Source organism: Anneissia japonica, unplaced genomic scaffold, assembly GCF_011630105.1.
Source record: "Anneissia japonica isolate Jap-2015-1 unplaced genomic scaffold, ASM1163010v1 scaffold288117_len521816_cov214, whole genome shotgun sequence".
NCBI lineage: Eukaryota > Metazoa > Echinodermata > Crinoidea > Comatulida > Comatulidae > Anneissia > Anneissia japonica.
The window spans coordinates 354526-376364 of NW_022685717.1; the positions used below are offsets into that span (position 1 = coordinate 354526).

The window sequence follows — 21839 nt, forward strand, 5'->3', positions numbered from 1 at the left end:
TTGGAAAATTATAAAAAAAGAAAATTATATTCATATTTAAGTGGGAGAGTGCCATTTCCTTACCTCAGCCCTAATTATGGTGTGGCTGAGTTGGTAATGGCCCTATCTATGTAAATCATTAAGCCCCTAACCATGGTGTGGCTGAGTTGGTAATGACCCCCATCTATGTAAATCCTTTCCTAGGCCCCCTATTTCCAATTCCTGAATCCGCCACCGATTATTATATTACTGTTATATTATTTTGCTTCTAGTGCTGAGTTACTATATTATTCCTTTATTTATAATTACTATTGCAAGTCATATGCAAATATAATGAATGCTTTAAACATGAGAATGATAATAAAATATATTAAGTTAATGCACATTAAGGAAGAAAGTTAAAAACATTCATTAATTATCTTTATTCAGTTATACTATAAGGATAGCCCAGAGCTATGAAAACAAAGATTTTATTGGTTGAAGCTCAGTGCTATGAAAGCAAAGATTTGATTGGTTTTCCATGATACAGTATGTAGTGTTGCTTATACACATATTATAATGCTAAAGAGTAGAAAAAAAAATTTACATAAAAAAATGGTAATTTGATGAGATGGTAAATATTAATGAAAAGTTCAAGAATTAGGAAGTTCAATTTATAACAACTGATATTATATTGGGTTAAAATAATGCTGAAATTAGACAAAACCTCAAATATAAATCAAAAGCAATAACATTAACAATTTGATGTTGTGCTTATGGTAACTTCCTTGACTTACAGTAAGTGTTTAAATAGTTAGAAATGGTAGTAAGAAATAATTTCAGTTAATTTGATTCGTTTATAGAATTTTGGAGTATAAGTAGGAACTCCATGCTTGCACTAGGCCTATCTATTTCAGACCTGCCACCTCGAAATGAGAGTAAAGTTGAACTTTATGAAAAATCAGATGTATATATTTTCATATTGTACATTATTTCAGCTTCAAAATGGTGTTTAAATTATTCAAATACGTTCAGAAATAAGAGAGATATGATTAAATGAAATCGCATAATACTACAAGTCTAGGAAAAATACAACAATGAAAAAAAAGCTTTGAAAGTTAGCAAAGCGTATGATTCCAAGTAAAGTTCGATCAAAAATCACTAAATTTTCTTGCATCTGATGATTTTTTCGCAATGAAAATTTGGTATGTTGTAAAATCAATACTTTTAGAAGCTGTTTTGGTTGAAAACAGAATTTTGTCCAAATAAGAGGTTTCCATGTATTTTGCCTCATAACTCAAATATACGCCATGCGACTTTACTCTCATTTCATGGTGGCAGGTCTCATTTGTAGTTAGAATTCTGTTAACCATGCAATGTGTTCCATACCTTGAACTTTTGAAATGTCTGTAAGAAGGCAAAGAATTTAAGCAGATAATACACAAGAACCATCTTAAGCTGCTGGTAGCTTGAGAAGTAAATGGAGCTACAAAGGGCAGCACAAGAAACCCCAATGCATTCAACTATGAGATTGAGGCCGCTTGATTGTAATACTTAAGTAACAGTCATGTCTTAAGCACAATCTTATTTATGTGTAACACTGGTTTAAGTTTGTTATGTGGCAGTCTCAATGTATTATTTCATGTCAGTAAAGTAATTTGTAACTATCGCCAAACACAACTGGAATAAAGTAAATCATTGCATCAAAAATGATATATTAAGTACTTTAATTTTTTCAACTGGATGAATGATTGCAGTATCAAATTTATATCAGAAGCAAAAACTAATATTAATATCTAATGACATTATGTTGATAATAATAAGAATAGTAATTATGACGATAGTAGTAATAGTAACTAGACATAATATCGATGAAACCATAAATTATAGTTGTAAGTATTTAGGTGAATATTCACCTAAAACATTATTAAATTAAATACAGTAATAAAGTGGTAAAAGCAATCTGGAAAATAGAAGGGCATGTCACAATAAAATCAAATTTTATGGAAAAAAACACAATAAAATACACATAAATAAATAATAAATGGAATCATATATTCTAGTGCATTTTATTAATCTTTAATATATTTATTTTTATTGATTTATTCTCTTTAATATTTCTTTATTACTTGAATTATTCCTTTCTTAAATTATAAATGTTCATATCGTATTTAAAGGGAATAGTTTTGAAAAGACTTAGCCTTTTGCAACGTCCACTTTTTTCACTGTTTACAGTGCTATGTGTTTTTTGTTCATATATATTTTGTAATTTGCTAAAAATGTGTGGAAATAAAAGTGAATTGAACTGAATGTAATGAATACATTGCATAATCATCCTACTAAGGTATTTTCGAAAGGTAAGTTCCAATAAAGTTTATCTAGGTAAGTGTTCAATAAATAGACTCGCATTACTACATTTTCAACTTTCTACAAAATTTAAATGATATCCAAACTTACCTCAATTCTGTATTTTGTTTCTTTTCCCTGTAAATAAAATAATGTATGTAATATTATTAGAAATAAATTTGAACATGATTATAGGGAGCTATAGCAAGCAAATGTAATTCATTATTATTATTTCATTTATTAGCTACTGTCCTTGTGAATATGAAAAAAATATATATCAAAGCACCTTTATATATTTAACTTTATTGAATGAAATAGGGATTTATTATTTTTTTTAATCTATTTTTTAATTTAATCAAATATAGTGATATAGTCAGAAATACAAACAACAAAAGCTTATCTACAAAGGAGTATAAAATGTGGGTGTAGACATCGTAAATTTAAAAACACTGAAAATAGTATAGCATAAGCACATGGTGGTTAGCATGAACTTGCAGTGACCTAACATGGATGGTTCTATTATTTTTTAGGGGTGTTCCACTTAAAGAAACCATGGCAATGCAGTAGTTGGTTTATCCAGGTACTGGTAAGTATTCACTAAATTGATTTATTAAAAGAAAACTATTTAAAGAGAATAATGCCTTTATCTTACTCAGCACGTTTTGATTTACTATTTATAGCACCATCAGTTTCTGAAGGAGCATCTTCATCCTAAAATATAATAAAAAAAATATATTTAAAAAAAAACATGTATTAACAAAAAAAAAGCAATAATAACAATAATATAACATTACAGAAGTCGCTGGTATTCATTAATGATAGGCAATTAATTTCCTCTAGACATTGGATAAATTATAGTCATGTACAACCATCTCAACTAACTGAATAAGTACCCATTCATACTCCTGTGGAGAAAGAATATCTCACTGAAAAACACAAGTAAAAATGTTACTTCAGTGTCTGTGCAGTTTCTAGACAAAACGGCAATAAACCACAACGGCAATAAACCAAAACAGCAAAAAACCAATGACCAAAACGGCAAGACCAAAACGATGCTAATCAATTTATGTCATAAAAGTAAATATGTGAAAAAATACACTAATTATAAGCATGAAAGTGTGCTACGATAAAATACGGTAAAAATGAGGCTAAATAGCAGCAGCAGCTATAATATCAATAATAATAATAATAATAATAATAATAAAAATAGTCATACAAATGCAATATTAAAAAGATGGGGGGGGGATGGAAACAATATAAAAGCAGTAAAACATTTAAACAAATAAAACTTTCAAATACAGACAAAATGTGAAAAAATAATAATAATAAACATTAAAGAGCCCATGGCAATATTCAATTTGCTTATCGGGACAATTTCAAAATGATTCAGAAAATTATAACTGCGGCCCACGCCCGCTAGCGCTTGCTAGTCTTGGCATTGATTTCGCTCCTTTGCCATTTGGTCTGCCACTTTGGTACTTGTCATTGCCGTTTTGGCCTGTTGCTGATTTGGTACTTGTCGTTGACGTTTTGGTTCAATGCCGTTTTGGTTATTGCCATTGTGGTTTATTTTGCTTTGTAGTGCCTTCCACAATAAAAACCGTCTCAAGGTGATTTTAAGCCACTTCAGTACTGTACAAAGAAAATGAACTGATGTACAGACACGAACACGAAGGGCAAGATGCACACCCACTACAACATGGCCACTTCCTAAAAGATCCCATCGTGTAAGATGCTGTTATTCAGTGCAAGCATCTAGTCCACAGCAAGAGCTGAACCAGAAAACCAGGCTATCCTCTGCTCTTCTCAAAAGATGTCCTTGGTTTTTACACACAATTGTTGGTGGACACTGGATCTAAAATTCACAGTACTTATCATTCAAAAAAACTTTGTTGTATAAGACAGTACACTTCCAAAATTGGAATTTTGGAGACCTATACCTTGGACAAACATAATTATTATGATTTGATATTAATTAAAAATGTAAACATTTCAGAACTTACTCCATCTTCTCGACCCAAACCAAAGAACTTTGAACAAAACTCCTGCTCAGCCTCACACGTAGGTTGTAATTCATTTAGAATTTGTGTAAAAACCTGAAAAATTAACGAATGAAAGTTAAAATTAACTATATAATGTAAAGAATTTAGGGAAAAAAAACACTAAATTAAAAAAAAAAACTAACAATGGTAAGATGTTGAATTGAATGAATTTGTAAATCTCTGTCCAGACTATCAAATTTTCTTTGGCAAAAAACTGTTGTATGGTCATCCTGTGATGTCATCATGCCCATATATAGTCATGATGTGCCTATATATGGCCATGATGTGATATCATCATGACCATATTTAGGCATGTCACATGTTTTTGTCTAATAAAATTAGATAGACAGGGGTTAATACTTACTGAATCAAACTTTTGGCTATCAGTAAGGTCTGCATCAGAAGTGTTGTAATGCCGTGTCATGTCGTCTAAAGTTGCGGATTTCAACCGTGCTCCAACACGTGTCAAATCGCTCTGTGATCCCATTTTGCCATCTTTATGGTGAAATTGGAATTTCTTTGCATCAGTTGGCGGAGGCTTGATGGTTAATGATTGCTTGGCAGATTCAAAGAAATCCTTCAACTCCTTTTCATACAACTTCTTTAAATTGTCAGTGTACACCTTGTAAACAATTATTAAAATTATACTAATATCATTCAACTTCTTTAAATTGTCAGTGTACACCTTGTAAACAATTATTAAGTAATATCAATATCATTTAACTTTGTTAGATTGTCAGTGTAAACCTTCCAAACAATTACTAAAATAATATCAATCATTCAACTTCTTTAAATTGTCAGTGTACACCTTGTAAGTAATTATTAAAATATTATCAATATCATTCAACTTCTTTAAATTGTCTGTGTACACCTTGTAAACAATTACTAAAATATAATAAATAAATAAATAAATAAATAAAAAGATAAAATAAATAAATAAATAAAAAATATCAGTATCATTTAAAAATTATGACATTTATAGAAACAAGATTAAGTTGACATAAAAATTATTATTATCATTACCCTACAAGTAGTTTAGGGTGATGGAAGTTGAGGGGATCAAATGTAGAGGAAGGCCAAGGAAGGCTTGGGAGAAAATTGTTACCAGTCATCTCCACATGTTAAGGATAAGCCATGATGATGATCATGATGATGATACTTGATACAAGTGGGAAAAGTTAGGCAAACGCCTTTAAGACCCTACAGCTGTCCAGTCTGTTCTTGAAGGTGTTTACAGTTGTGGCAGCAACAACCTCTTGTGGTAAGCTGTTCCAGATATTTATTATGCGATGTGAGAAGAATTCCATTCTGCATTTCAAAAATTTGTTAAGTTTTGGTTTGTATAATTTATATTCATGTCCTCTCCTGCTAGTATCCTCGACAAAGATAAAAAATGTTCCACAATCCACGTCTTCAAACAATTTTAAAAGTTTCAATAAGATCTCCTCTAATTCTCCGTTGTTCCAAGGTATACAGGTTCAATTTGATTAATCCCTCACTATAACTCATATTTTTCAAAGATGGCAGTAATTTTGTAGCTCTTCTTTGAACTTTTTCTAGTATACTTATGTCCTTTTTTAATGATGATGAATGAATATTATCTTTATCACTATCTTCCTCATAACTACCATTAAAATTATGATTATCAGTACTCAAAACTCAAAAAATGTACATATATTCACAAAAAATTCAAAAATTATTAAGGTAAGTTTTATTTTCCAACATCACACTGGAAATTTGTATTCTCTTTGACAATATTATATGAAATCCTACAATTCACATAAAAACAAAGAATAATACAAAACACACTTAAAATTTAATATCTATATTAAAATTAGTAAAAAGACCATTACCATGGCAATTACTTGAAATAACAGTACAACTGCTGGATAGCTGATAAAAATTGGAACGATTAAAATAAGAGTTAAGGATTACAGACTAAAATGTTAAAATAAAGAATATTATCAGTAAACATAATTATTAAAGTTAAATTATACCACTTGGAAACGTAACCCAACACTCACCACGGACAACTGCTTGTAGCTGGTGAAGTCTGCCCTCTTGAGCCACTGCACCAGGTCAGAGAAAGGCACCAGGTCACGATGGTTGTTATGGTGCTTGGGTAGAGTTTGTTTCTTTGTATGAATTACTAATGTATTCATTGCCATCTCATTACCCTTAAATAAAATAAAAACATGCACAAAAAAGTTTAAACTGTAAACATTAACTAAATCCTTTCCAAGCCACTGGGGCTCACATAGGGCTGGAGCTTATCCCCAGTTTCTGTAGTGTGAAGCAGATGAGAGTTGTCCTCCCACTGGAGGGGATACTAGTCCATCGCAGGTTAGTCTCCAGCAGTTTGCTGTTACCCATTGATACAGCTGGGGGGGCTGAAGCAATGTAGCTAAAGTGCCTTGCCCAAGGACACAAGCGAATCTGCACAGCGGTGACTCGAAACCACGACCTTACGATTGAAAGCCCAAACATCAACCGCTGCGCTAAACTGCCGCTACAAACTGTGAACATATGCACTTAATAAACATGCTGTATGCAAGTAGAAATTTAAAGTTAAAGTAAATTTTTCACTTTAAATCATACAGTGAAAATACCAAATTAAAAATTGTATAGAAAAAATAAGAAAATAAAATGTATAAATACAATTCAAATATACAACAAACAACTACTACACCATAACCCTTCCCCCTTACATTCTCCCCTTACTAACATCTCATTCTATCACTTTTCTATTTACTTTTACCTCTTCTAATCACACATCATCATCCCTTCCGATTTTGCATCCAGCTTTAAATCCTAACCCCCTTTCAATCCTCCCATCCCCAAATCTTACATCCTACCCATGTTTTACCTGTTGTATAAACATGTTATTAAGGTGTGTAGCTAGGCGTTGTGCAAACCGATCTTGTAGGTTGCCAAGCAACTCTTGTTGATGTATTACAGCATTCATCTTACAAAAACCTGAAAATAATTTGTAAAGTTAGGTATCCATAAAATCGCTACATGCTATTGGTTGGTCAATCGAGTTAGGCAGCCTTGCCCCCTGACCTTTCAGGGGGTTCAATCAAACTTAACAATGAACAGTGACAACAGGACTTGGAATATGTGCGTGTCTAATAAGCACACATCTTGTCCCACAAACACACATTTTTGTGTATGCTTTTACACTGTTGTTTTGTGGGACCTAAGCTACAATATCCAAGGGGCTGGGTTAGTGCAAGTTCCCTTGCGTCGGGGAAAGTTACACAGTGTTAAGATTGTAGTGAAAACACTGAAACCATAAGTATCATCATTATCACCACCACCATAAGTATCATCATTATCACCACCATCATTATCATTATCACCATCATCATCACCACCATCATCCTCACCACTATAATTATCACTGTTATAACCACCATAAGTATCATCATTATCGCCACCATCATTATCACCTTCACCATCATCACCACCACCATCATCCTCACCACTATAATTATCACCATTATCACCACCATAATTATCACCGTTATAACCCCCATAAGTATCATCATTATCACCATCATTATCACTATCACCATCATTATCACCATCACCATCATCACCACCACCATCCTCACCACTATAATTATCACCATTATCACCACCATAAGTATCATCATTATCACTATCATTATCACCACCATAATTATCACCATTATGATCACCATAATTATCATCACCATCACCATCACCACCATAATTATCACCATTATGATCACCATAATTATCACCATTATGATCACCATAATTATCATCATCACCACCATCATTATCACCATCACCATTATTATCACTATTATTATCATCATCATCAGCATTTCTCAGTCATATGAACTGTTAACTAGTTAGCATAACTTCTGCTTGTGTACTGTACACTTCACCCAGGAAGGACTATTGCGGTGCACTGTCAACTGTAGCACATATAATTAAATTTAACTAATTAGTCACCATCATGGATCTTGACTTCCATCTTCTGTTGCAGAATCTGAGCTGCCTGAGTGCATTCACTGATTCCTGTTGGTTTTGAAAGACCTCCATCCAGCAGTGTCATTTGATACCTGTGTGGCAACTCAAGCTTCTTAACAAGAGCTTCCAATTCTGTCAACAGCTTTTGCTGGTTCTGGTTCTGAACCTGAATTGAGGAATCCTTCTGTTCCATCACATCCATATGCGCTCGAACTCCCTAAATGCAAGAAACAATAATAATAAAAATTAATAATAATGATTGCGAATAACAGGAATTATAAATTATTATTATTATTATTTTTATTATTATTATTACTATTATTATTGTTTGATTGTTTGCAAGGTGGTAAATGGAAGCACTATTCTTAACATGTTAACTGCCAAACCATCCATCCCATACGCCAAGGCATAAAGGGCGCCACCATAATGAAAATCATTTCCATCAACTGTAGTGAAACATGACCACACATACTGTAGTTATTTTTTTTTTTTTCTATGAGACATGAACTCACATGACATAACCTACCTCAAGCATTTCATCATAATCATTTAACTTTGTTTCAAGTTTGTTGACAACACGCAAAGAATCATCAAGCAAATTCATGAGCCTGGCAACCTCTTGCTGTGATTCAATGATTGAATGAATATTATCCTGTGAAGCAAAATAGAATGGACATACTCAATATAATACATACTTAATATAATACATACTTAAAGCTGGTATTTGGGAACGTAATCAGTACCCAGTATGATAGATAACACATCAGGTAGGAGAAAAACATCATTTCTATGATATCTTCCTGATGCAAATACACATTGAAAAAGTATTGCAGTACCAATGCTACTAGGGAATCGGATTCAACATTAGCTACTAGGTGCAAGCTTGGTGGTATAGTGGTTATGACACCACTCTAGTCATGGACCAGGAGGTCATGGGTTCGAAGCCTACCCAAATCTCTTGCGATTTTTTTTTTAGTATTCAGTACGATAACACATCATGTAGAGCAGAAACTTCACAAGCATTTTTCTGACACAAAAACACATTGAAATATAAAAAGCTTGTTGGGAAGCTTGCCTTCGAACTCTAAGGTCCACAATTCACATTGCAAGGGCGACAAAAGCTAAGCTATGTTACCCTCGCATCTATAGAAGATCGACTATCACTGGTAACCACGCAATTACAAGCAACTGCAAACAACGAGATAGAACCAGCCCAGAGCACTTATGTCGCTACCAACTGTAATTATCTACAGCTAGTTGCCATGCAATGCTACCATAGTTACTGTGTAACTACTGTCACATGACCATACATAACTATAGCAACAGTAAGACTATTTTCTTGTTTTGTTCACTTATGCTGGTTTTGGCATGGTAAGCCCCATATATCTTTGCTAGGAAAAATATCCTGTATTATTTAGGATCTCTGGGTAATTCCCATATCCTTTACAATTGGGACAGTTCCATTTTGCAGATGTGGTGCTATATCAATTATTATCGTTATTAATAATAATAATATTAGTCTTATAGAGCGCATAATGCAAAACAATGCTTCTAAGCACTTTCCACATAAAAGAACTTGAAAGAAACAAAAGGAATGACTCCATAAAATATCCTAACAGTAACCAAAAAAAGAAAATAAACGCAGAGGAACCCTTTCCACCACTCCGTTCTCCAGCACCTTGAAGCTCCCATAATTGAGAGCTCGCTGGAACAGAACTCACAGGAGTCAAATCTGACTATCCTATCCTACTAACAAAATTTTAAAAAGTAGAATGAATTTTGCGGAAAATATAACAATCAGATTAAATCAGTTTTCAATTTTAAACAAGAGGAACAAAGAAGTCGATGTCACATCCTTCGAATATCTTCATGATAATTTTGACTTACACCATCAAGGACAGACAGGTCATTTGACAGCCTTTCCATAAAAGCTTCTGCATTCCCAATAGCAAAGTCACACTCATTCATCATCTTCTTCAAATCTTCTTCCTCCTTCTTGGATAACGCATGGTAATCATTTTCTTCTGTGTCACCGGATTCCATCAGGTCAATTTGCAATGCTTGGTCCCCAATCATTAATGTTTCTGACCATTAAAAAATTAAAACAAATTATACAAATACAACATGGTTTGAGATTAAGCAGTAGATTCAACTTAGTGGGGGTGTTGGATGATTGTGGCTACCTCTCGATGCAAAGCGGAGTGAGGTAGTCACAATGATTCCACACTGAGAAAAATAAAATTTACTACTTAACCGAAATGATACCATTTTGATCTGTGATGGTATAATTACAGTTTTCATACGATTGACGGCCAGAAGTGTGTAGTCAATTTAGGGTAGTACTTTTTCTCCTGCATCCGTGTACATTTCTCACAGAAAAGTAGTAAAAACTACAGCAATGAAATGTTATTACCAAATTAATATTGATGCGGTATAATAAATATATAGACAGTATCTAACACCTTATTCTGACAAAACATGGATATCAATTTATCGTTAAATATCTATTAATTATTTATCTTCAATAATTAATCAATTTCAATAACAATATTTCATAATCAGTCATTTTCATTAATTATTCATCTTCGTCTTTCAGATGAGACATTTAAGCCGTTGGTCCCGTGTGCATTTATGGCCCATGTGCACGTTAAAGAATGCAGTATACTCTTCAGAAAGAGTAGGGGATTGTCTCCCGGTGTACTGCCCAATCACCACCAAAAGGACCCCACTGGAAAGAAGTCTTCTTCTAACCTTTCATGGGCTATCCTTGGTGTTTACACCAAATAAATCCAATCCAATACAATCCAATCAGGTACTTATAATTTATTCATATATCTATAGAGTTTATGTAAATTATTGTGTACTTTTTTATTCAGATTTATAGTTTTTGAGTTGAATTTAAAGATAGTAATTTTGAAACAGATTGTGTCAGATTTTCCTCACCAGATTTTGAAATGTAAATATGTTTACCTTCGAGAAGAACTGGTTTCACATTTATGAATAATTCAGGTTTATGGCGATCCTTCTGATACCGACTACTCAACTAAAAATAAAAACAATATTTAATAATTAATTGCATGCTATGACATCATCGGAAGATTATAGAAAGACATCTAGTATCTTTAAGGCATTATTTACATCATGATCATTTTTATTAACATTCGTATTGGGATAAAGGTAGATGCGTTTTTATAGCAGCACTGGATAATGCTAATTATTCCACCACCATGCACATGATCAAATCAACATATATTATCATTTTCATCATGCCATCTGATGGACCTGGCAGTGTAAAATGATTGTGCTTGAAAATGTGCCCATCTCTGGCTGAAACAAATTATCTAGCAAGTGTGTGGACACGATTAGAAGAAAATTCTCAGTCAGCTAGTCTGGTTGTAACCACTGTGTGTGCGCTGAACCATGGAGATCTCTAGGTCCTCGGTTCAATTCCATCGCTGCCTCTCCTTGTATTTCAGCTGGAGGGCTGAGATACAAGTTATAATAGCGCACCGTCTTTCGGATGAGACGTTTAAGCTGTTGGTCCCGTGTGCATTTATGGCCCATGTGCATGTTAAAGATCACAGTACACTCTTCGGAAAAGAGTAGGGGATTGTCTCCCTGTGTACTGCCCAATCACCACCAGAAGGACCCCACTGGAAATACATTTTCTTCTAGATTTCTGTGGGCTATCCTTTGTTTTTACACCGAATAAATCAAATCCAATCCAACATTACTATTACTGTTGCAACCACCATTACCTATTATCAACAATATTAACATATCAATTTTATTATTCCCCTTATAATTTAAATTACAACACTTGATGACATAAATACACAGCATATTGGTCATTACTTTGGATATATTAATATAATCTTTATTATAGACTTTATCGAAATTAATTTTCTCTGTATTGTATCAATTCTCAATGTTTTTTGAAAATTTTTATGTTTCCTTTAATAATTGATTGAACAGATTTTGATAATTGTAAATTTTATTGTACCCTGTTTCATGTTCCAGGGGTTGTGGGCACTACTTGCGATGTTATGGCGCTCTGTTGCTGATGCAGCCTCTGGGCCATTTGTGCCAATAAAATAAATGAAAATGAAATGAGAATCACCTCAGATTCCATACTACGATCATTATTTCAAATCGTTTTTGTTTAACTTTAATAATTTTACATACCTTCCACAATGTGGTGATGAATTTATTTTTTTCCACTTCATTGCTTGCGATCCATTTGTAAACTTTCTCAAAGTGAAGATCAAAATCTGGCAAATCCTAAAATAAATATTCAAAATGGAAGTCAATTAAAAAATATGTGAATACTGAAATCTATCATAAAAATTTAGCATAATATTTACTTATAAAATTTAGTTTTGATTGTCGTCATGTAGAAGAGGCCATGATGCAAGCATTAAGCCGTGCACTCACTGTGCCTCACAGTAAACGTCCAACGTGATTCCATGGAGAATTAAAAAGGCCACGATGCAAGCATTAAGCCGTACACTCACTGTGCCTCACGGTAAAAGTCAAACGTGATTCCATGGAGAATTAAAAAGGCCACGATGCACGCGCAGTGGATTGTTTTCAATAATCATCCATTCATACTACCAAAACAATTAGCAAACGACGTTGCGTCATCTAACGCTTATAGGAATCAGAGTTGGATTCGATGGCCGACAGTCGTACGACCGTTGTATGATGCCGTGAGCACCCGCTTTTATGTAATTTCGATATTTCTTGATTTTCGTCTTTGTAGTTCAGACTTTGTGTTATGAAATGATGGGATTTGAAGGAACTATCTCAACCAATAAAATAATGTTATCGTGGAATTACTCACCTTCTCAGCATCTTTTCCATCAACTAATTTTAACTCAGCCAGAGGCCAACATTGTCTCTTTCTGAAATTTTCTTTGTCAGCTTTCTTCACTTTGTACAGCGATACACAAATTGGTGAATCTGTTGTAACTAAAGAAATGAAAAATTAAAAGTTATGTTAAAAATGCTGATCCTGGTGGGGTGGGATTGGAGAGAGAGGAAAATGAAGTTAAGGACTGTAAAATGTGTAATTCCTCTGTTGGGACCTACTTCATTCAAAACTATTTACATCCATACATATGCGACTCCATACAATGTTTTAATACACTATAATTGGATAAGCCTCTGTCCACATTATCAAATTTTCTTCGACATAATTTAGTCATAATTAATGGGCCTATATATGGTCATGTTGTGATGTCATCATGACCATATTTTTTAACATGTTTGACAATAAGCATTACTTACTTGCTGCACAGAGGAAGCTGCTTTTCTTCTTCTTTCCTGTTTTGCTAACATGAACAACGTCAATTAAACGCTCCCCCTGAGGCAAGAACACATCCCTTTGCAGAGTGTGCCTGATCGCTGTCATGGTTGCTCAATGCTGGTCCTTGTTGTAATGTAAAGAGGTTCTGGACATAAAAATAGTAAAACTGATAATGCTTTACGCAAGCCCATGTCATGTATTGATTGGTGTATAAATAAATTTCTAGCTGTTTTGCTGGCTATTGCTCAAGTTAGGCTTGCTGTATGTAGTAGCCTAGGCGGCCAAGGCTTAGCTAGGCAGCCTGAGCGTTTTCTTATAGTTATACAAAATAATATGCATAATACGCCTAGATCAAAACCGCCAGGGCTAGGCTAGGCCTAATATACAGTAGTAAAGAAAGGCCTGGAAGACTAAACTTGGCCTGGAAGAATAGCCTCTCTACCTAGTAGGGTGGGGAGTAACCTAGGCTAGGCATATGTCGCTTTTATATTCACCTGATACTATAGCCTATACATTATTATTTTCAAGATAATTTCAGGACAAACACCTTTATAAACAACGAGCAAGCTTAAAGTAAAAGTATATTGAATTCAGTTTACACAGCAAGCAGCCATCGATGTTTGGGAATTGCTTTCGCGAACAGCTTCCGGATTTGTCATCACCGGTACCTGATTTTACTATTATATTGTAGGGATGTATAAGGTTATAGAAAGTAACATTGCACACTTAACTATACTACATGAACTATTTTCTATCATAATATATACAAATTAAAAATCTCTAATATAAATCATTTATTAAAAGGCTTTTGGTATTTTTGTACTAAATTATATTGTAATGACGATCTGTTTTAGGGCACATCGAGATAAAATTACCTGCAATTGGTAATAGAATATCCTGAATATTGTGAGCCCTTGCTTAAGTCAAAGGTTACCAGTTGCCTAGGGTGCTGGTAATCTGTGTACAATGTTGTTTAGAAAGTTTTAATCGTTTCGTATCAATCGTTAGAAGTAGACATTTACTGATCGCATTTTGTAGAAGAAGGAAGGCGATACTACTCAATGGCCACGGGACATATTTTACCAGGATTTAGTGACTTGAAGGGAGGGGGTGTGGTATCCAAATATCGATCTCGTTCAGCTGATCCTGTAATGACGGGATATCGACACCGGGTTATGGAATACCCATCCCCCAGCCCAAAAGAACTTGATGCGATCAGGCAAGAAGCGGCAATGGCATGGACCTCAGAACTTAAAGAATGGGATAAGAAACCATCCGTTAGGCCAACTACATATTCGCATAGTTTTTATAACAAAGGTCACGTTTCTACAGAAAGTTTAACCAAGGCAAGACCTACATCACCAACAAGGAGAAACAAACCCCATCCACCAAAGTAAGTATCGCTACAGTTGNTATACAGTATAAAATAAGTAAGCAGACAGAAATAACATTCTTCACAAGGTGACTACTTTGAAGCATATATTTTATTTAAGTAAAATATATGCTTCAAAGTAGTCACCTTGTGAAGAATGTTATTTCTGTTCTGCTTATTCTATATATATTGAAGCATACGTGGATTGGATATATTGCACTACAGGCTGTTCTTATTCTATATATATTGAAGCATACGTGGATTGGATATATTGCACTACAGGCTGTTTCATGAGGGGTGCCTCAATCATAAGGTGGTTGGGAGCCGAGCACTGTTGTTAATTATCTATTTGTTTATATTGTGTTTACAGTTCTATACAGTAAACCTAATTTGAATATTAGGCTATATTTGAATACACATTTTTATTTTTCCGTGAACAGTGTGTTCCTTACATGCCATTTAAAGGATGTTCCTGGTTATTATGATCCTGGTTCTGCTTTTGGGAAGGAATTAAACACAGTAGAAGGTTTTCAAAATCCTGATTCTAGAGTCAAAACAGAAATATACAGAAGTAAGTTTACTGGGTCACTAGTTCATTGTACAAAGGTTAAAGGTTATTCATTTATATTAATAACCTTTCAGCTAACAGTTGTGCAACGCTCCCTGTTAGCGGTATATAATATGACACAACGCTGTCTGTTGAGTGTTGGTGGCAGTCGGAACGGTTCATCATTAAAAATTATCCGTTGCACCATCTATTCTATACCACCTCCATGGTTGCACACACATCGTGGTGACGACCGTCAGGTTCAGCGGGATCGCGGCCTTAGTAATCAAGCAATGTGTCATTTATCACAAGAGCTATAGGATTTACGTTTGTGATATTCGTAATAATAAAAATATTGATGATAATATACTAACACTTAAAATCATAAACCATGGGGTTCACTGTTAAGTTTGACATACCTGCTTTCCACTAGGCGAATTTATTTGTGCGAATTAAAGGCGTCAGTTTGCAGGGGGAGATTTAGGGGGGGCTGGCCCGGCCCCGGCCCCGACCTTTTGGGAGGTCAAAAAAGAAAAAAAAGAAAAAAAGAAAAAAATGATATTGTTGTCTCGATCGGCCCAAATTCCCCCCCCCCCACTTTTGGACATCTCTGGATCGGCCCATGGTTTGGTTCCTGAGCTCTGATTGGCTGCGCATTTTTTTTGTTTTGCCAAAAAGTAGAAACAGTTTGGACTACCAATTTCCTTGAAGTGAAAACTCCTACAGAAATGTGAATGTGAATGCACATAAATGACGCTTTTGATTGGCACGAATAAATTCGCCGAGTGGAAACAGGAGATAGTATGAAACAAACTCTGAAAGAAGTGATACAAGCCATTGTTATTCAATATTTCAAATTTTCATCTTAAAAACTAAATTGTACACAATCTGACTTACTACAATTATGTAGAAAATAAACAATCTAACTGCAGAGATTTAACCAATCATATTGAAAGTATTATGTACAGATCAAAGAAATTAAATTATATCATAAACTATGTTAAATTCTTATTAAATTAAACCAAATTTTCAAGATTGCAAATGAGTGTGTTTTTACAATTTATTTTAAAGTAAAAAAAAATCAAAGTAGTAATGGTAAATTATTTATTTGATGGAATAATAGCGATGGTAATGAATCTTTTGAGTGATGTGAGTATTGTCAGAGTTAAAAGAATGACACAAATTTGTTACATTAAAGTTGATGGTGTTTGCCACAGAAGGGAGCAGCAGCAAAGACAAAAGCTGAGAGAGAAATACATTGGCAGACCTGCAACAACAGGGGTGTTACAATATCGTGAAGATAAGGTGAGATAACTTATTGTCGATAGGTTTCCGTCCGGAATTATAAATCTCCCCTCTCCACTGGGCTGTCAAATTTTTGACCGGAGTAGTTTGTGTAAACTTGCTAAAATGCTTTGTAGGTTGGTTCAAGTTATGTCAACACCATGGAGTTTTCCTCATTTAAAAAAAAAAGCCAACTTCTAAACCTGAAAATAGCGAGTCTCCCTTGAATTGCAGGAGTCTGCGGGAAATTGTCAGTCTCTTGCAGACTATTGCAAGCAACAAAACACAGGGGTTCCCTGCAACTTGTGAGAGTCTCCCTGAAATTTAGAAGGCCCCTGCACTTCCGCAAGTATTAAGAATCTCCCTGAAAATAACCTATCTCCTGCAAATTCACAATATTTTCATGTTTCTACAACTGAATTATCAATTTTCTTCCGAACTCAGTACCGGTGGGTATTACGATGTAGAGTAAAGTAAAATTAAAGTAGATGTGTTAAGAAAACCTATTTCAATAAAGTCTCCTGGAAGTATCTTCTTTCAATTGGGACCCCTTAAAAATATCTTCTAGGAACGAACCATTTTATCCTTAATCAGTAGACGATGAGTCATATTGGCCTGGTGGATGTGGCTTGAAAAAAGTAAACTGAAAGTCATTGTTACATACAGGAACAGATTGGTAATCTGCAACTTATGTTTTCAACTTCCTGTAGGCAATGAAAGAATTGTTTCAAGACCCAAGAGCTGCCCAGGCTGCAGAAGCATGGATGAAGCTTGCAAGGAGGAAAGGTTAGGCCACTAATTCATAACAAGCTTAAGTAATACTGATAAATATTTAAAAATAATATCAGTTTTAGCAATAAACATTTACAATAAACAAGCTCTCTTTTACATTAGAAATTATGTCTACACTATCATATATTGCTATCCATAATGATATAATAATAATAATAATTATTATTATTATTATGTTACTAAAACCTATCTTAAGGGAACTTAGACAATGGAGAAAATGAAGAACAATTAAAAAAACGATGTTAAGGGGAAAATAATATGAAGTTAAGGGAAAAGTAACACAAAAGATATTCCCCTTAAGTCTGAGAAATTATTATTACTATTGTTATTATTATAATTGTTTGTGTATAGATATAAACAATTATAATAATATACTAACAACAACAATAATACTGGTAATAGTAGTAAATATATATTTTTAATTACCATTATTTATTGATATACATTATTATTAAATGGTTTGTTAGTTATTATTTTTATTATTATTGAAATATTATTTAAAATTTATTATATTACAGACCGTGAAGCTGTGCGAAGCATGATTGACACAGCTAGCAACAAAGGATATTGTATAAAATCAAGTAAACATAATGTAAAAGTACCATACCAATCCTCTATACATAGGTATCTCAAGGCTGCTGGTGCCAAAGGTATTGTTCAACATCACCTCATATCACCTGCTTTGCAACACCTCACTTAATCATTGAGTCACTTTATGTTTGCACCCCCCACCCCCCACCACCATTTCAAGATACGCCTCTGCATTGCATGTAATTAGAAAAAGAAATGCAAATCTTAAAAATGATCCTTACTTTCCAAATAAATACACATTACAAAAAATGGCAAAAACTACAGTAAGTACGTATTTAATAATAATAATAAATCGTCAATGTGCTTTACACAAAGGAACATCAAGCAGTAAATCATTTTGACCTAATAAACTACGTTAAACAGCTCTGAAATGCATGTGCATAATTGGTATACTGTAAACCCTCGAATTGAACCCCAGTGGGCTTAATCTCGAGATGAAGCCGATCTCGAATTGAAGCCCCCTCTTTAGTTTGCAAAATTAGCCTCGAAAAAAAGCTCATCTCAAAAAGAAGCCCATGGGCTTCTTTTCGAGAGAGCATAGGCTTCTTTTCAAGATAGTACAGTATATACACTGTACATCAATTTAAAAAAATAAATAAATAAATTAAAAACAAGTTTGGTTTATACAGAAATTTAGGTGATTTGATGTCAGTTAAATACACTCCATGATACAGACTGATGTTACAGTGGCCATATGTTATACAGTAGTACAAATTCACACAATTTGACAGCACTCATTTTGAAAAGCAAGCCCCTATCTTTACTTTGCAAAAGTAGCCTCAAAAAGAAGCCCAAGGCTTCAATTCGAGGTTTTACGGTAGGGATGTCCACCAGGTCCTGCTTCAACCAATGTCGCTGAATTCCATCACAATTTTATATGCACACTATCTGTCTTTGTGAAAGTTGTATTGTGAATGTTGCAATATAGTGGCATTGTTAATATTATAATTATTATATTAATATTTCTTCAATATTATGATGACTTTTAATGAGATTTGAACCTTGTCTATCACTTGTCCTCATTTCGTTTACAGAAGCAAAATCAGCATCCAAGTTATTTGAGACTTTGGACAGCAATCCTGAATGGCGCAAGGTCCCATTGAGTGGCCCGCATTTCCACATCACCGACTATAGCTCCCAAGTAAAGGACGTGCCAACCAAAATTAAAGTCAAACCCTGGAAATATGATTATAAAATTCATCCAGAATTTAATTAATTTATCTTCCAAACACAAGTACTACTCATGAGTTGTTTCATCCAGCCCGAGGCACAGTAGTTGCAGTGGCGGTGCCAGCGGGGGCAGGGGGCTTAAGTCCCCCACTAGACAGGTCAAGCCCCCCCGCCCGACAGAACTCGTCGGGCGGTCAGACCATAAAACATATAAAAATAGGCCCACACCAAGCCAACACATGTCTGCCACAGTCTGAGAGTGCCATTTTCAGCCATCCAGAGGTTGATATTCTTTAAAAAAATACCATTTAGGAGGGGGGAAACCCCCTCTCACCCCTTCCCCCAGCTCGAGCCTACGAGCTCATGTCCCCCTGTCGGAAAACTTAGCCTCCCAGAAAATATATCCTGGAGCCGCCATGGAGTAGTTGATCAACGTATTAAATATCAAGTACCAAAAACGTGGTTCTATAACATTATAAAGCAGTACCAAATAAACATGGTTATGAAGCATAAGGGGTTGTCAAATGACGACCTGCAGGCGTGGCTTGCAGGCCATCAATGAGAGAGAACTTATTTAAGATTAGATAGGCTTCCCATTGGAGACTACAGACCCCTATTTAAGGTTTATAAAACTGATTGTGTAATAATTTGATATAAACCAAAGCAAATACAGTATTTGTACAGTACTGTATGTATATTTTATGCCACACACTCTAGAATAAATGATTAATATTCATTATCTGAAATTTGCATATTGGTTACTTTTAGAATATGCAAGTAGTCTTTACAGATTAGCCAAGCAATGGAAGGTTTCGCACGAGGCCATTACAATACAAGAATGTGCTTATCTTAAGAACATGATTAATGTGTACAGCTTTGAATCTGGAGCATCTGATGGCAGGGTGAGGGCAACCCTAAAAAAAATGTGCATTCCTTCCCCTCCAGAAATTTGTTGAGCAAATAGATGACCCTCTCAATTTTCTATTGCACCTCACCCATGGTTAATACTTATACACAACTGCTTGGAAAACACCTTGTATTTTTTGGCCAACACAGATCATCTGTAAAAAATAATATTAAAACTAAGGAATATTAAAGTGATATAGGAGCAGTGCATGAAGGTTTTGGAAGCGCACTTGAAACATCAAAGTTAGGGCTTCCTGATTTATTACAAACCTTAGGCTAATGTATAATTAATATTGTTAAACAGCGATGGCTCCAGAAATTTGCCAACAAGGGGTCCAACATAGGGGTCCACACCAGGGGGCCAGCTAGAGCCGCGGTCAGGAGGCCATACAATGGCTTTGTATGGCCCAAAGGAATGGCTTCGTATGGCCCAAAGGAATGGCTTCATATGGCCCAAAGGAATGGCTTCGTATGGCCCAAATTGTGCTTTTAGACCACAATATTATGGATTGACAATCAAAAGGACGTTATTTGGACAGGTGAATTTTTTTCTCAATTTTTGATCTGAAAACCTTGTCGTGGCATCGGACAACAGGGTGTCCAAGCCTGTCTGGCGGGGAAATTCCCCCACCCCAGTGCGTCACCACTGCTGTAATAGTTAAAAGATAAACATTACATTCTGTCTCTCCAAATGCTGGTGTATTGCAACTTTTAACTGCATCAAAGAATGGAAGCGTTTAGCACAGCAGTTGAGGGTCAGTCTCTCAACCTTGTGGTCAGGGTTCTCTCGCTGTGCAGATCACTTGTGTCCTTGGGAAAAATGTTTGTCTCTCTCTACCCAGGAGTATAAATGGGTACCAGCATATCCTGGGAAGGTAACCAGACTCGCTGTAAGGAGGAGTGGCGATCCCCTCAAAGCTTGCACAATCTGGCACCCCCAATGCTTACAAAAGAGGGATGAGCACTCTGGACCTGTACAGGTTTGACTACCTTAATACCTTGAAGCAAAGAACTGTAAAGACAATTTGATGTTTACATTAAGCCACATTTATTTTCTATATACTTGACAAGGAAACAGCAGAAGCTGGACCAGACAGGCTTCACACACAGATATTCAAAATACAATAAATTACTTAAAAATGCAGGCAATCTGCTCTAAAAAGTTGGGGTCATCAATATTTACTGTAAAAATATTCCTGATACAAAATGATCTCTGTTCTTGGTCTACAAAAATGGTTCAAAATTGGTACATAAATTAGACCACTTCAAAGCATTACCAAAAAATGGGAAGCAATTAAAATGGGTAAGGGCAGTGATAAATACTTTCTGGTAAAATAAATATTTTGCTGTTTAACAAAATATATAAAAACACTGGTTCTTCTAGCAAATTTTCTTACAAACTCAGTGGCGGATTCAAAGGGGGGAGGGGAGCCCAGCCAGACTGGCCCCCCCCCACCCTCTAAATTGTTCAAATCTTTTAAAAATAGAGATATAAAGAAAATTAAATTCAAAGTCTTA

At 34.8% G+C, this 21839-nt stretch overlaps 2 protein-coding genes across 4 annotated transcripts in view; one reads left to right on the forward strand and one right to left on the reverse strand.

The window, feature by feature from the left end:
• LOC117112207 (exocyst complex component 1-like) overlaps positions 1-14334 on the reverse strand; it is a 22418-nt gene extending 8084 nt beyond the window's left edge. The window contains exons 1-15 of one of the 3 annotated variants that reach the window (XM_033255284.1): positions 14207-14334; positions 13641-13804; positions 13195-13322; positions 12537-12632; positions 11322-11394; positions 10239-10435; positions 8878-9003; positions 8334-8568; positions 7213-7322; positions 6371-6523; positions 4711-4968; positions 4308-4400; positions 2957-3015; positions 2416-2442; positions 1348-1365 (exon numbers count right to left, since the gene is read on the reverse strand). In XM_033255284.1, the coding sequence (XP_033111175.1) occupies positions 1348-1365; positions 2416-2442; positions 2957-3015; positions 4308-4400; positions 4711-4968; positions 6371-6523; positions 7213-7322; positions 8334-8568; positions 8878-9003; positions 10239-10435; positions 11322-11394; positions 12537-12632; positions 13195-13322; positions 13641-13764 (1697 nt within the window). In that variant the 5' untranslated portion in view covers positions 13765-13804; positions 14207-14334. Of the gene's footprint in view, positions 1-1347; positions 1366-2415; positions 2443-2956; positions 3016-4307; positions 4401-4710; positions 4969-6370; positions 6524-7212; positions 7323-8333; positions 8569-8877; positions 9004-10238; positions 10436-11321; positions 11395-12536; positions 12633-13194; positions 13323-13640; positions 13805-14153 lie in introns of all 3 variants that reach the window. The other 2 variants (XM_033255292.1, XM_033255300.1) reach the window with 2 other exon arrangements.
• A 273-nt stretch (positions 14335-14607) lies between these two features.
• Positions 14608-21811, forward strand: LOC117112247. Its single transcript, XM_033255322.1, has 6 exons — positions 14608-15052; positions 15472-15602; positions 16777-16883; positions 17573-17648; positions 18173-18304; positions 19280-21811. Exons 1-6 carry the CDS (start codon positions 14721-14723, stop codon positions 19459-19461), a joined length of 960 nt encoding a protein of 319 aa, XP_033111213.1. The 5' UTR covers positions 14608-14720; the 3' UTR covers positions 19462-21811.
• Positions 21812-21839: the final 28 nt, after the last annotated feature.